Below are 14,866 nucleotides of genomic sequence, written 5' to 3'. Positions count from 1 at the left end.
CAAAAGCATTTGAAACGGGTAAGGGTATTTCTTCTAAAAAGGATGACTTTGTGTGATGGTGGAAGGCGGAGTTAGAAAATAGTGTCGTTGCTACTTTCCTACACGGAAAAGACTTCGGACAAAACTTATGATTGCAGAACCCTCGTCAAGGGTTGCTACCACTTTGGATGTATTCTTTTTCCGAACATAATGATGATAAAGAGATGTAGTTGCATATTTAGCTATGTATTCGACATGTTGTTGTGAGCCTTCGGTGATGATTAGGTTTGTACTTTCAATGGCTTGAAAATGAAAAAATAAAAACAACCTTGTTTCCAAACAAAATGAATAGTTTCTTCCGCCCAATTACTAATCTTCTTTTCCTCCTTGTCATGTGGATCTTGTAGTATCCACATCTTGAAACCATTTTTAGTTGTGCTATCGGCATTTATTTTCTCTATAAGAGATAGATGTCAGGTGAATTTCGCACAAATCATAGTTTATGGAAACAGGGGTTGAAATCTTTATTAAAAAATGGGGAGGAGCGCTCAAACAGTTTAGCCCAAACGTGACCCATTGTACCAGTCGAATCTGAGTTCGGTTCATTGGAGTAGCCGACCCAGTTGATTTCATGTCTTCATGATGTTGAGTCATCGGACATGTTTGCCACTACTTACTGGCTTACTGCTCGGTCTTCGGGGATACAATTTTGGTTGGGACTTACAAATTTTGGTAAATCAGATTTGACTTTAAGTAAATTCTGTGACAACTTAATTTTGAGTCGGATATCTTACTATTATTTTATCTCTAATTTTCATGTTCACCAGTACTTCTGATCACAAACGTCACCACCGCCAAGAAATGGTCGTTTATGCATCTTTGTACCTATCGCTTTTTTTAGTATTTATAGTTGTATAAGCTTTTACTAAGAAAGATGCTAATACCAACTATGATCCTTCAACATGTATCTATTAGTTCAAATTTATGTCTTAAATGCCTCTAGAACTAGTCTTGTTGGGTAAACGCTTATAGGTTTTCCTAACACGTGTCTTTTCGTTGTTCATATTTCCTGAGTTTGATATGTTTATCGGACGGAGATATTCATATTAGATATCGAATATACATGCATCAAGAAGAAAGTGAAACTATATTTAAGAGCTAAACGACTACGCATATAAAAAGCATATAGGAAATACTCTTTATTAAACTCGAAATTAGTGACTAAAAAGTTCAAATTAAGAATTTCAAAATTTATGCAAAGTGAAGAATGAATAAATAGTTTGTCCACAAAGTGAAGTGTTTATTTACTTTTGCTTTTGCAGAGAAAAAAGACTTCCAACATAACTTGTGACGAATGAGTAGTCAAAACCTGGGATTGCTACAGCTTTGGATGTCTTCTTTTTCCGGTCATATTGGGTACAAACCCATCCAGCTCGAAAGTAGGGAATGATAATTTGGTTTGTCCCTGCAATAGCTTGAAGTTCAAAATCCCTACTTAAACCCCTATCCGATACCCAATCAGAATGAATAGTTTCTTCAATCCAATTACTACTCTTTTTTTCTTCTTTGTTGTCAAAAGGATCTTCATGTAGTATCCACATCTTGAAAACGTTTTTACCTGTACTGACATCTCTTACTTTCTCCAAAAGAGAAAAACATTTATCTACCTCTAACATACCACATATGTTATCGAGCGGAATAGGGATTGATATCTGTCTGAACTTTTCACTTCGAACATCAAATGCCACTATAAATTTAAAACTCATGGCCTTTTCATCATAAGCTGGCATCCAGAAAATGGAACCATTTGCATGAGCACAAAAATAATCGCCAATCTCACATGGCACTTTGTCATCAATTCTTCTCCAAGACTCGTCTTTGCCTATTGTAAATACCTCGCAAAACATTATATCATCTTCATTCTGATCTTTAGGGGTTACGTACAATATACGAATGGCTTTATGTACCTTACTAATAGGATCAAATCCAAGTCTACAATTCAGCCACCGAGTACTGCCTAGTTCTAAAAGACGACGATTTATTTCTCTCTCATCGTTTATTGTGCCCAATCGTTTTTTTTCTTTAGTGCTAAGATTGTAAATTAAGATGGAGTTGAATTTGTTGTATTCGTGAAAACATATCAAACCATTAACAGGCATTAAAACATCTTCAGAGTGAACTAGTACTTTATGAGTTTGACTCTTTGCTTCGCGCTCATGTAGATGCATTGAAGATAAACAGACTCGCCTTCGTGTACCTACCTGAGGAGCAACTAGAAGGAGCATCGGGTTACTTTCCCATCGGGTAAGATGTAAATCATGCAAGTGTTTGTCATGTCTAATTAAATACTGCCAATGTTTACATATAGATTTAAATCGCATCAATGACTTTACTGGAAGTCTAGTCAATATTTCATATACTAAAATATCGTAATCAAGAACCATAGAAGTAGTAGTAGTGTTCCAAGGATTTGACTTGCTGATCGTCTTCCTCTTCTTCATGATTTTCTCTTTTTGTACTTTTACTTAGGGTTTTGCTTTTCTTTGTGTTATTTTGGTACATGAAGGAGGGATTAGAAAGGACTGATGATCCTACGGGAAGAAAGAACCAATCATGAGGAAAGAGATTGTAATTGGAGATAAAATATCTTCCACCGATTTTCTCTCCCAATACTATCTTTTATTGCTATTCTAATTCCATTAATTTTCTATCTATTTCAATTTCATTCCACTATACCTCTTTTCCGAAAATAAAAATAAAAAATTAAACAGTATTTAAATTGAAAGAAATAGTACACTGATACACCCAATAACAATACTGTAAACATCAATCCGATGTAGATGTTATATATGAGTGACGTTGTGATATGATCCCTAAATTCTACCAAATTTGTATTGGATAGTTGTTTTACCAAAGGTCGACGACAGAGATTTCTTTCTTCAAATGAAATCCTTGCAGTTTGTTGCTGACTCTCGACTCTGAAATAGTTTGTCCGACCTAAATTTTCCATGTCTTTTTTTCTTTGTAGGATATTATTTACTATGTGCCCCTCCGAGTACAACGTTTAACCTCAAAGAGTTGGAGATGCGGACTTAAACAGTTTGAGTGGGACGTGACCCGCCGCTATGCGCGTGGAATCTGAGTTTGGTTCATTGGTTCAACTAGCCAATCGAGTAGACTTCATGCCTTCATGATGTTGAGTCATGGGATATTTTTCTGCCGAGTGATGATAGGAAACAAGAAAAACTAGGCAGACTCTAGACAAAATTCCGATATATTTTTTTTAACTGATTCGCAGTTCAGTAGATTAGAATAATCGGAAACACGAATTACACAGGGCGCATAAGATCTCTGCCTCTATCTACCTAGTTTTTCTTAGCTGGAAGAAATTGAAAAGAGGGATCTTCTTACATGAAATAAATGCATAATTGGATCAATCGTTACAACTGGAAACTCGGAATTGGACATATGGACGAGAACACTTTCATCCCACAACTCATCCCAGAGAAAACCGATTCAAAGACAACCCTTTTCAAGCAACTATAATCAAATACATACGTGCATAAATTTTTTTATAACATTCCTTTATTCATGGTTTAGTGTTCATGTTTCCTTTCTTTGTTGTGAGAATTTATTATATCATCTCTATTCATAATCAATGGTGCTACTTTCAACAAATAAAATAAAATAATCAATGGTGCTACATGCCCCGATATCTTAGCCCGAGCATAGACATGACGAAGTCTGCACCAAGCGCAACATTGGCATGCCATGACGTCTCGTGGGTCAGTCTCGGGCCAAAATATCAAGGCTAAATAGTGCTTTTCGTTACAAGTCATAGGATAAAAAACATAAGATAACTAAATTTATTCATAAATTTGAAATGGGTAAGGGGTATTCTTCTGAGAAAGATGAATTTGTGTGACGGTGGAGGGTGGAGTTAGAAAGAAGTGGTGTTGCTACTTTTATAAACGAAATAGACTTTCCACAAAACTTAAGATTGCAGAGCGCTCATCAAGGGTTGCTACCACTATCGAGGTTTTCTTTTCCCGGTCATAATGATAAACACATTTAGTTTTATAATTGTCTATCTGCAGTGAGTACTCGATGATGATTAGGTTTGTCGCTACAATGGCTTGAAATTGAAAACACCACCCTCCATTCCAATCAAAATGAATAGTCTCTTCAACCCAATTACTTCTCTTGTTTTCGTCATTGTCATGGAGATCTTCGTGTAGTATCCACATCTTGAAAGTGTTTTTAGTCGTTCTATCAGCCTTTATCTTTTGTATAAGAGTTAGACATCCATCTATTTCGCACAACTTATATATTTGCGAAATAGAAATAGGGGTTGATATCTTTCTAAGCTTTTCGCTTTCAACATTAAATGCCACTATAAACTTAGATCCCCCATGGCAAGTAGGATGAGGCATCCAAAAGATGGAACCATTTGCATAAACAGAAGTAGGTTCATCTAGCAGACACGGACCTATCTCATCAATATTTCTCCAAGAATCGTCTATACCAATTGTAAATACCTCATAGGACATCCTCTCACTCTGTGATACAAACCATAGGCGGACGACTTTATGTACCCGATTGATTGGATCAAACCCTAATCTATAACTTTTACGGGCAATATACGAGCATACTGATTCAGTGTTATGTTATGAGTTTGACTAGTTGTTACACTTTCACGTAGATGTCTTGAAGATAAAGAGACTTGTCTTTTACCCACCAACTGAGTAGTAGAAACGATAATAGGGTTACTTTTCGATTTGGTAAGATGTAAATCACAAAAATATTGATCATCTTGAATTAAGTATTTCCAATACTTACATACAGATTTAAACCGCATCAGTGACTTGACAGGAAGTCTGCTCAATAACTCGAATACTAATATATCATGATTACTAGTAGGGCAAACATTGTCACCATCAGACTTCCTCATTCTCTTTTAGCTCTAGAACTTGGAAGAGAATTAGGTCGGTCGGCCGAATCTGATTTTAGTAGGAGATTGTAGGGTTCCTATACATGAAATAATGAACCGGTTCCTATACATGAAATAATGTATTACCTTTATGGGCGCACTCCTTTTGTCATAGAGAGGGCCCCAATGTTTAGTTGATTTTGGTTTTTCTCTAATCCAAAAAAATAAAATAAAAATTCATACGTATTATTTTGTTACAAATGGAAATTGCAGAGTAGTAGATTTGTTATAACAACCATTTGAACTCTGAAAACCAAAGATTAAGGAGAAGGATCGTGGTCAACCGTTGGTAGCCTTCAAGATGTTGACATAAACTTCAAAAAATCCTAGAGGTCCCAGAAAAGGTGGAATCCTTGGTTATTTGAATTGGGATTAGAGCGACTCCAATTTGAATTTGGGAGCCCCCAGTCCTTGGAGTCCAACCCAGGAGCCCCGGGGCTGGGGGGCTCCCAACCCCTAATGTGACCGTTGGGGTGTTCCCAACGGTCACATTCCACCCCACTTTAATTTTTTATTTTATTTTAATTTTAAATTGATTTATGTTAATCTTGTTATTATTTTAAATACTTCTTTTTAAAGTATTTTTCTCTAATTTTTTATTTTTTTGTGTTTATCTTTTTGAAATTATCTCTCTCGAATAATATCACACTTTAATTCATAGTCGAAATCTAATAATTCATAGTCGAAATTTAAAATCAAAATTTCGCACACATACTTCGCACACGTATATTATTTTGATTTGGGAGCCCCGATTGGGAGTCCGACGTTGGAATAGAGAAAAGTCCCGGGACTCCCAAATTCAGGGGCTCCCAAAATTGGGAGTCCGGGGCCCACATTGGAGTTGCCCTTATGAGGGTATAAATAATGTTGTTGGGCTTCAGGCCAATGTCTTGTGGGGCTAGGCCCACGTAGATCGCAGTCGTCTTCCAAAAAAAAGGAGAAGGATCGTGGAAGTATTCGAATTGATTCAAAACAACAAAGTGTACTAGCTCCTACGTTGATCATTTAGTAATAACAACTAACTAGAAGTGATTTTTTTGTAAGTCTTTATACTGCGTTTTCTAGTACTTCTCCATGTGTAAACGTTTTACAATTTATCTGCTAATAAATTGTGTTGATATCTTTTGAGTATTCATTGTTCTAAGTCGTACCGAAACTAGAACCGCTAAGAACTGAATCAGAAAATTAGATAGGGAGATACACGAACCAGAACCAACCCTTAATTGCTCCTCATAGATCTCCATAATCTTAATGATCGTGTTTATCTACAATCTATTAGGTAATAAATCAATCGAACTGATGATAGTAGTAAAAATTAAATCACATAGATTATGTAAAAAATTTATAACAAGTTGAAAGTTGCCCTGTAAAATCAAAACCATTAAAAAACCAAATCAAAAGAGTCATGTAGTGAGATCCTCCCAAGTTCAACACAACCAAACTATTCATTGCTCTTTTATTACAAAGATTAAATAAAGATATTCATATACATTTATAGAAAATAGTTCTCCATAAAAATAAATTAAACTCCCGCTTTGTTTTGGCGGCATCAAACTCTATCATTACCTCTCTCTCTATCTTTCTGTCTTCTTTCTCTCTCTCTCTAAAACTCACTCACTTGTAACCGCTCTTATTCTTTTCTTGGAATTCTCGCCATTTCTGAACATTCAAATCCTTCTTCTAGGTTTTATTACTAGTATATATATATATAAAGACTCCCCTTCCTCTCGCTTTTAATCTTTCTCTCTCGTTTTCTATTCTCCAAGTAATTCTAAGAATTAAAAAGTAGTATGGGAGGAGCTTCTTACAACGATCAGATTTCTTTAAGTCAGAAATTAGGTTTTCTTTCATCTTCAAGAGATCGGAAATTCGCCAAGCTTGTTTACGATAACGTTCATGGAAACATTTATCTCGATCCGGTATAACCAATTATAATTAAGCTCTGTTTCTTCTAGTATTAATCTTCCAATTTCAGCTTAATTTTTGCGATGCATGTGTTTTGTTTTGAACCTTCTTATCGTTTTGTTTGATTTGTAGAAGATTCAATTCTTTGATTCATTTTGACTGATTTTGATTTCATTTAATCGTAGTAATCAAATTCAATATGAGGAATTTTCATTGAAATTGAGAAGACGATCGGATCTAAGATTTCATAATCTGTAATATTTTTGATCTATCAAAGTAACTATTTCGCAAGAACGATTGATTTTGAGAAACATTGAGATGATTTTTTTTTTTCTTTTAACTGTAGAGGTTAAGTATTTTTTTTGTTTATATTTTGAATCATTTAGGGTTTTTGATGTGTTCTCTGTAGTTTGATGACTTCCTGATGGATATGCATGTTGATTTTTTGGGTTTTATTTTGGCTAAACAGGTCAAATTGACCTTAACATTGATTGGGAGTTTTTGAATTGTTTCTGTCTTTGATGGATGACCTGTTAATGGGATTTTGGGTGTTCTTCTACTTACCCTGCAAACTGTTAAATCTTACTTCTTGCTTGTAGATAGTATTCTTGGACATGCAGATAGTCATAGAACTAATTTTAGTTTTCTTGACGATTGCAGCTATTTTTGAAGTTTATCGATACTGAGCAGTTTCAGAGGCAAGTTTAACAACTAACGGTCTCGTAATTTGTCGGTTCCTTTTATCTTATTTTGATAATTTAAGTTGTCGTTATTGATTGTCGCATCTTTTCATTCCAATTGCAGACTTCGCGATCTGAAACAACTCGGTGAGTTCGGCAAATCCACTATCTTTGGTTAACTACTTCAAAGTTGTGCTCTTACACGTGGTTTAAGTTCGATTCTTTTCTTGTCTTTGTTTTTTTTGGTCTTGCTTACCTCCGACAACAAAAGTTTCTGTTTTGACAGACATGTGAAAATTGAAGTTTTTGGCCGTTGCGGCATGACTTGATTGATTGATGGCATAGTAGTACGTTTACAAAGTATACTTGGGCATACAAATTTGGATGGGCATCTCCACCGGAGAAAGTTTGTATTTTGATTGCCACGTGCAAATCAACATATATTTGGCCTTTCTGTCCGTACAAATCAAATGGATAAAACTACAATTTATGAAATACACTTGAGTGCACAATGTCCGAATCGTCATCTCCAATGAAAAAAAGATTCATATTGCACGTCATACGCAAATTTACGTGCTATGGTCTATTATAACATTATCGAGTTGGTCATCTAAGACAACTTTTGCAAAGTACTTCGGTGAATCAACTTCCAGTGGCACGTCAAAATACTGTATATAGTGACAGGATATCGAGTAATGGATACCGACTTCCCTACTGCAATTTGTTGAAATTTAAGTTTCTGTAGCTTGAAGATTATACATCTCTTTCAGGTCTAGTGAGCATGGTATATCCAGGAGCAGTTCATTCTCGATTTGAACATTCCCTAGGGGTGTATTGGCTTGCGGGAGCAGCTGTTGAGAAGCTTCATCTTTACCAAGTGAGTTACTGTCTCTGTCTGCTCTGCCTCTGTCTCATTATAAAACCTACCAACCTCTTAGAACGTCTAATTCAAACATGTATCATCCTTGCAGGGCTCAGAGCTTGGTATTGATGCTTTCGATATACAAACAGTCAAGCTTGCAGGCAAGTAGTTTCTTTTCCATAGAATTGGTTTTCTTCAATTGAGTGGTTCCTTATTCTTTTCCTTTTCGTGATATAATTTGTAGGACTGCTACATGATATTGGACATGGGCCTTTCAGTCACACATTTGAGCGTGAGTTTCTTCCGCGGGTACAAAAGGGATCCTCATGGTGAGTATCTCCTTCACGAAATTGGTTTTACTTATAAACTTCCATGCAACATAAGATTATAAATGGACTAGAATAAATAGGAAAGAAGTCTTCGGGTTGTTACTTATCTCCTGATTTAACGAAAAATGATTTTTCTCTTTCCTTATTGAATGGATTTCAGGTCACACGAGGATATGTCAGCCAAAATGGTTGACTACATTGTGGATGAGCATTCCATTGACATCAGTCCCGATACTATCAAAAGAGTGAAGGTTAGCTTATGATTTTAAATTTACCTTCTTTTGCAAATGATTCAAGACATTACTTATATATATATATATATATATATATATATATATATATATATATATAATTGGTTTAAGAAGTTTTTTTTGTTGAGAAATTGGTTTAAGAAGTTAATTTCCGTATATTCATGTTAATGTAAACCAAGCATATAAGGTAAATTGATGCGATCAAGCAAGTACGTTCGAGTCAAAATTTCTTCTTGCATTTTTAGATATTTTTCTTACTGAAATCTCACAAACATGTTTCATTGAGACCACAAATATGATTTTTTATCTGAAGTTACTAAAAAAGTTTCTGATCTGCTTCTATTATATTCATTTGATAAAAAGGAGATATGCCATTTCAATTGAACATCAACTCGTATGCTTCCGGTATTGCATCCATTTAGCTTGATTTTCCTCATGATATCTTCCTTACTTTTGACAGGAAATGATCATTAGCTCTCATGGAGCTTCTCAACAAGTAAGTTATCACAATTATCTTTGCTAATGTTAGGGACATTTTCAGGTCTCTTTTAACACTTCTAATTTTCAAATCATGTTGTACCTTTTCTTCATAACCATCAATACCCCTTTCATTTCTATTACAATCTAGAGTGCACGAGAGAAACATTTCCTATATGATATCGTCGCAAATGGTCGTACAGGGATAGATGTAGACAAGTAAGTGATACTTTATAATGATTTCTCTATGCAACTATCTTGTTTCTTAATCAAGGCTTTGTGCGATGAATCTTATGCTTTTTTATTTTAAATAGTGTAATAATGACACAGGATGTTTACAATTTTAGGTTTGATTATATCACCCGTGATTGTCGAGCGGTTGGTTTGGGCTGCAGTTTTCAGAGTGAAAGGTAAGTCTAGGAAATTGTCTTAACCCTGTTTCTGAAAATAGGCTTCCACTGATGTCATCTTGAGATACAGGTTTTGGTCAATATTGACGTTAAACGTGAGTAATTACTCATATTGATTGGGATTATTTGTTTAAAACAAACGAGACCCTGTGTCCCTGTGGAAACTTATTCAGCCTTGTCCCACTCCGCATGATGTACCATGGAGTTATCTTGGTTTATGTTGGCTAAGTTTATAAAATCTGTCTTTCTTTTTTTCACGTGTAGATTGATGGAAAGCATGCGAGTTATGGGTGATGAAATATGCTACCGTGCCAAGGATTGTAAGTATCATTTCTAGTAGGTGTTTGTTTTTTTATTAGTGCTAAAACTCAAACACCCTCTTAGTACTCAATTTATCTCACTTCTTCCAATTTTTGTGTTTCCGTTTCTGCTTATATTTGCATAATTTGGCCAGATCTCGCTATCCACAAGTTATTTTTGACTCGTGCTGATCTTCATCGGACAGTCTATAGCCATGCGAAAGTAAAGGTATGCCTCAAAATCTTTCTTTAATTCTCTCTCATGAAAGATTAGTGAAGTTGAAGTTTGAGCGTTATCAAACATCTCAAACATATTGTACTCCTTTTTGCAGGCAATAGAGCTCATGTTTGTAGATGCTATGCTACTAGCCCATAATCATTTAAACATATTAGCTCAACTAGATGACCCAGCAGATTTCTGGAAGGTTTTGAAGCTTTACTCATTATTCTGGTTTCTACATACCCATATCTTACATATGAAGCATACAATTGACTAACTTGCTATCGATTTCAGCTCGATGACACGATATTGAAAGTTATTGAGTCTGCTCCAGATGAAGCTCTAAAGGAAGCTAGAGATTTAATCTTGCGAATTCGCCGAAGGGATTTGTACCAGGTATTGGTATCTGTTGCAAAATGTGTTTCTTCTAATTTAAAATATATTGAAGATTTATTAGTTATTCTATTATGTATAAATTATTCACTTAGGAAGATAAGCTTTTGACGTGCTTTTTCATGGCAGTTTTGTAACGAGTATGCTGTACCGAAAGAACAACTGAATCACTACAAAGAAATAACAGCTCAAGACATTATTTGCTCCCAGGTTTGTTAAAGAATATATTATTGGTTCTTTGTACAATTACGTAAAGATGGTTCGCGCTTTTGTTGTTCTTGGCATCTGAATGCGACTTGTGGCGTCTTTAAAGTTGGTATTCAGCTAGTGCATAGAAATAGTAATTTAGACATGTGACTTGTGTAATAAAGTTTATTTTTCATCACACTTACTTTCACAAGTCACAAGTTCATTTATCCTTCACAAAGATCGTAATATTTTAAGGTTAGAAACTCGATTCAGATGTCTAAGTAAAACAAACAACTCCATCGACTTATTTTGAAAACGGTATAGTTCCACTGGAATAGTATCTAATCTAACTGTGCCTGCAGAGAGCTAATGGTGTCACACTAAAAGAAGAAGATATTTCTGTTAGCACTCTCAAGGTTGATCTGACTCGTGGAAAACATAATCCTCTAGAGAGGTACTATGATATTCTTAAATTAAAATTTTGAAGTTCTTCTTTTACATATACTGACATATTCCTCGTTTTTCTTTTGTGCATGTTCAACCTCCAGCATCAAGTTTTTTCAGGTAGATAAAACTATTTCTCTTGGAAAATTTGAGTTGATTTACTTCTACTTTATGCTCGAAAGTTTTGAAGCCACACATTATTTGTAGAAGAGGCATGTGGTCAATGTGGGAAGGCTCGCCTCTTGAGCTAGTTTTCGGGGTGAGAGAGGCCCAAAACCACTCATGCTGGTATTGGAGCCCATGAAACAACAATGCTCAGCCCAATAATCAAAACTCATTAGTAGGGGAAGCCTCGGCTCTTGAGTTAACTTGTAGGATGAGGGAGGCCCAAAACCACTTAACACTGGTATGGAGCCATGAAACAACAACTCTCACGGTCTCACCCCAATAATCGAACTTCATTATTTAGGAGAAACCTCGTCTCTTTAGTTAGCTTTTGGGGTGAGAGAGACCCACAAACCACCCAACTAGACACGTAAGCAGGATGGTGGCTGGCGGATCGAGGTGGTTAGCCCCTAAGCGACTAATTGTTTGCGGCCTCTATCTTGACTCCCTATGATTTTGCTTAACGAGTATTTTATTGCTCATAATTTGTTTTTTGTTTTTCCAGGATTTTGAGAGCGACGTAAAATTCCAAATAGACGAAGATCGTATCAGTCACTTATTACCTTCTTCTTGTCAAGATAAGATAGTGAGGGTGTACTCCAAAAAGCCTGAACTGGTAAATAAAATAAATTTCTTTCTCCGCTATCGTTCACTACTAATACTTCCATAGTCTATTTATGTGTTATATTATGTTTTACAGGTAGAATTGGTATCTGAAGCATTCGAAAATTTCCAGCTGAAAACATATGGAATCAAAACTCAGGTTCATGGGACACCTGAGAAAAAGAAGCAACGCCGAGGCTGAAAAGGATCACCATTGCGACTCTCTATTTATTCTCTCTCTGTCTATCTATTTTTGAACAACTTGAACTTCATTCCAGAGAGAGAAAGAGGGATGAAAGGAACTTAAAAGATGTATTAGCATTATAAGCTTTCAGAACCTCACCTCTTTAAACTAGATTTCATAAAGACAGCTTCATACATCTTAAATTACTTTAGAAATTGGTAAAATCTTTTAAAATGCTTAGAAAATTGGTGGTGCTCAGAGCTTGGTTTGATCTGGTAACCCTGATCTTTTGTGGGGCTTTGTTTTCTTAAGAGTTTCAAATTACTTGTTCAACACTTCAACATTGTTTATGATAACCACTGAAATGCCAATTTTGACATTCTCATTGGCCATTAATACATTTTTCAAGCAGTAAGCTATAATTTTGGCTTTTCCATTAACCATCACAAGGTTCACAACCTTATACCGAAATTGGTGGGGTCAGAATTTGTGAAGTAGGATAAGTTCTCAGCATTCCATTCCTTGCAAGTTAGTTGTCAAGGGGAGTTAGGCCTAATAGGCTCAAGCATGTTATCAGACCTGGTGTCTCAAACACGAACCGAGGGTTCAAACTAGGCTATCATTCATCGATATCATTTCTGTGAGCCGCCTACAAAATATTAGCCCTGCAAGGAGGGGAACATCTTGTGAGTTGTGAGCGACACTACGGCGCTAAGGAGTGTTAGAAGAGTTGTGGTTTAGGCGTTTAGCAACCATTTTCTAAACCATTTTCGATTAAGTGGGTTTCAAGGATGTCTCATTGATTATAGCTCAAGTTTAATCTAAGGCGTGCCCTGAAACACTTGAAACCTTTAGTCGTGAAGAAAAAGGGTGAATAAGGGTTTACTCTGCCTTGATCTAAGTGATCTTTATTTATTTGTTTGGTGGATTCAATACAACAAATTTAATTACATAACGAAAAATAGAGATTAAGATCAAAAAGTACATAAATCGTAATAATGATGCTTCCGTTTTAAAAGGTTATCGAAGTTCTATTTATTTATTCCATCATAAATTACGTGAGATAATTTAGGATGAACAACTTAAACCAGTTTAGGCTCTAGCGGACAATAGACCCAATATTTAGCAACAATAACTAAAGTTGTATCAGTTAAGATAATACTACAAATTAATTAGTATTGATTATTTAAGTTATGATCGGAAAATTACAGCTAACTTAACGGCAAAGTTGTGTTCAAAGACTGTGATTCATCTCAAAGTAATGTTAAATGGTGTGAGAATTGAGGCTGGCCACATGCCGAAGAGTAACATAATCGACTCCAATTGGCCATGTCATTTCTCCCCATGGCATGAGTATTTCGAACGAGTCACATCGTCGTTGGCTTGGTGGTCAGTCTCAATTTTCAGATTGTTTAGCATGTTTCTTTATTTGATTTTTTTTTTGAGAAATTGACTACGTTATACGTTAGTCATTACAAGGCATTGATACGATGAACCAAGCATCAACTCAATATAAGATAAAAGTATTTAAAATAAAAATAAAAAGAAAAAATGAGTAGGGTTTGTAGTGTCGTTATTCTTTAAGCATTTAATACATTTGTAATTAGTGACATGATTAGTAAAGCAAGTCAGTACTACAAGGATGAACAGAACAATCAAATGCAAAAAATAGTGGACAAAGAGTAAGATCAAGAGAGAGAAAAAGTAGATACTTGTACATAAGATCAGAATCACCAGCACTGTCGTCAAGAACTCACACGAAACATGAAAGTGCCACTAAACCAAACATAGAAGAAGCACTCAAGCATGGGACTCCGCCCTTGATTATATGTAAGAACGATGAACCAATTAGAGGTTATTGATTGAATAAGATGTTGTCATTCTGATTTAATAAGTCGTTGTTCTCTTGATTTAATAGACGTTGTTCAATTTTCTTTTTGGTGTTTTTTATTTTTTTCTTCATAATTTTTTTTAGCCAAATCTAAATTGGAAGTTCTAGATGAACCGACAAAAACCAACATATTTAAATGATAGGTAATAGATGTAAATAGTGAAAGTCAAAGGTCTTAAAAATGAAACTCCAAATTAAATTGTTTAGTTAACAGACTTTTCAAAGTCTTCCAAAGTTCAAGACCTTTGACTTGTTGACCGGACAATTTTTTTTTTTTTGGAAATTGATTACATTGTCGTACAATTGGCATTGAATACATCAAAGATGTGATAAGCTTGCTACCCGCCCACTCAAATTCTAATATGACCTGACCTATAGCCCACTCAAACTCTTAAAGCCTATAGCCCAACTAGATAAAGGCCTAAAGTCCAACTACACTACATTATTTATACCCTAATAATCTCCATTCAAATAACTAAAACTTCCACCTTGTGTGAGTTTATGTCGATACCTTGGAAACACTTGAGCTACCAACGGTTGACTTGACCGGACAATTTTATACTAACAATTTTGGTTCAAAATCGAGTTGACTCCA

At 35.4% G+C, this 14,866-nt stretch overlaps 2 protein-coding genes across 2 annotated transcripts; one reads left to right on the top strand and one right to left on the bottom strand.

Annotated features, from left to right (window-relative positions):
• Positions 1-1,283: 1,283 nt before the first annotated feature.
• Positions 1,284-2,480, bottom strand: LOC147553261 (putative F-box protein At1g32420). The gene has a single exon (XM_086668694.1). The coding sequence runs from the start codon at positions 2,478-2,480 to the stop codon at positions 1,284-1,286; it is 1,197 nt and encodes a 398-aa protein (XP_086524820.1).
• A 4,031-nt stretch (positions 2,481-6,511) lies between these two features.
• LOC147553260 (uncharacterized) lies at positions 6,512-12,592 on the top strand. Its single transcript, XM_086669348.1, has 19 exons — positions 6,512-6,888; positions 7,535-7,572; positions 7,679-7,701; positions 8,325-8,431; positions 8,526-8,577; positions 8,661-8,745; positions 8,906-8,996; positions 9,457-9,492; positions 9,625-9,692; positions 9,821-9,883; positions 10,148-10,203; positions 10,338-10,411; positions 10,515-10,607; positions 10,697-10,798; positions 10,925-11,005; positions 11,347-11,438; positions 11,533-11,548; positions 12,099-12,209; positions 12,294-12,592. The coding sequence occupies exons 1-19, from the start codon at positions 6,760-6,762 to the stop codon at positions 12,396-12,398; spliced, it is 1,422 nt and encodes a 473-aa protein (XP_086525474.1). The 5' UTR covers positions 6,512-6,759; the 3' UTR covers positions 12,399-12,592.
• Positions 12,593-14,866: the final 2,274 nt, after the last annotated feature.

This window comes from Eschscholzia californica, unplaced genomic scaffold (assembly GCF_041429995.1).
Source record: "Eschscholzia californica isolate CP2 unplaced genomic scaffold, dmEscCali1.0.p SCAF_3, whole genome shotgun sequence".
Classification (NCBI taxonomy): Eukaryota; Viridiplantae; Streptophyta; class Magnoliopsida; order Ranunculales; family Papaveraceae; genus Eschscholzia; species Eschscholzia californica.
The sequence above is the reverse complement of the archived record's forward strand: the minus strand, read 5'-3'. Positions and strand labels throughout refer to the sequence as shown.

Excerpts from the sequence above, each read along its gene's own strand:
- LOC147553261 (XM_086668694.1), bottom strand. The coding sequence starts at position 2,480 with ATGAAGAAGAGGAAGACGATCAGCAAGTCAAATCCTTGGAACACTACT.
- LOC147553260 (XM_086669348.1), top strand. The coding sequence starts at position 6,760 with ATGGGAGGAGCTTCTTACAACGATCAGATTTCTTTAAGTCAGAAATTA. Across the intron at positions 7,702-8,324 it reads TCGCGATCTGAAACAACTCG|GTCTAGTGAGCATGGTATAT; the intron begins GTGAGTTCGGCA and ends CATCTCTTTCAG. Across the intron at positions 9,884-10,147 it reads TGCAGTTTTCAGAGTGAAAG|ATTGATGGAAAGCATGCGAG; the intron begins GTAAGTCTAGGA and ends TTTCACGTGTAG.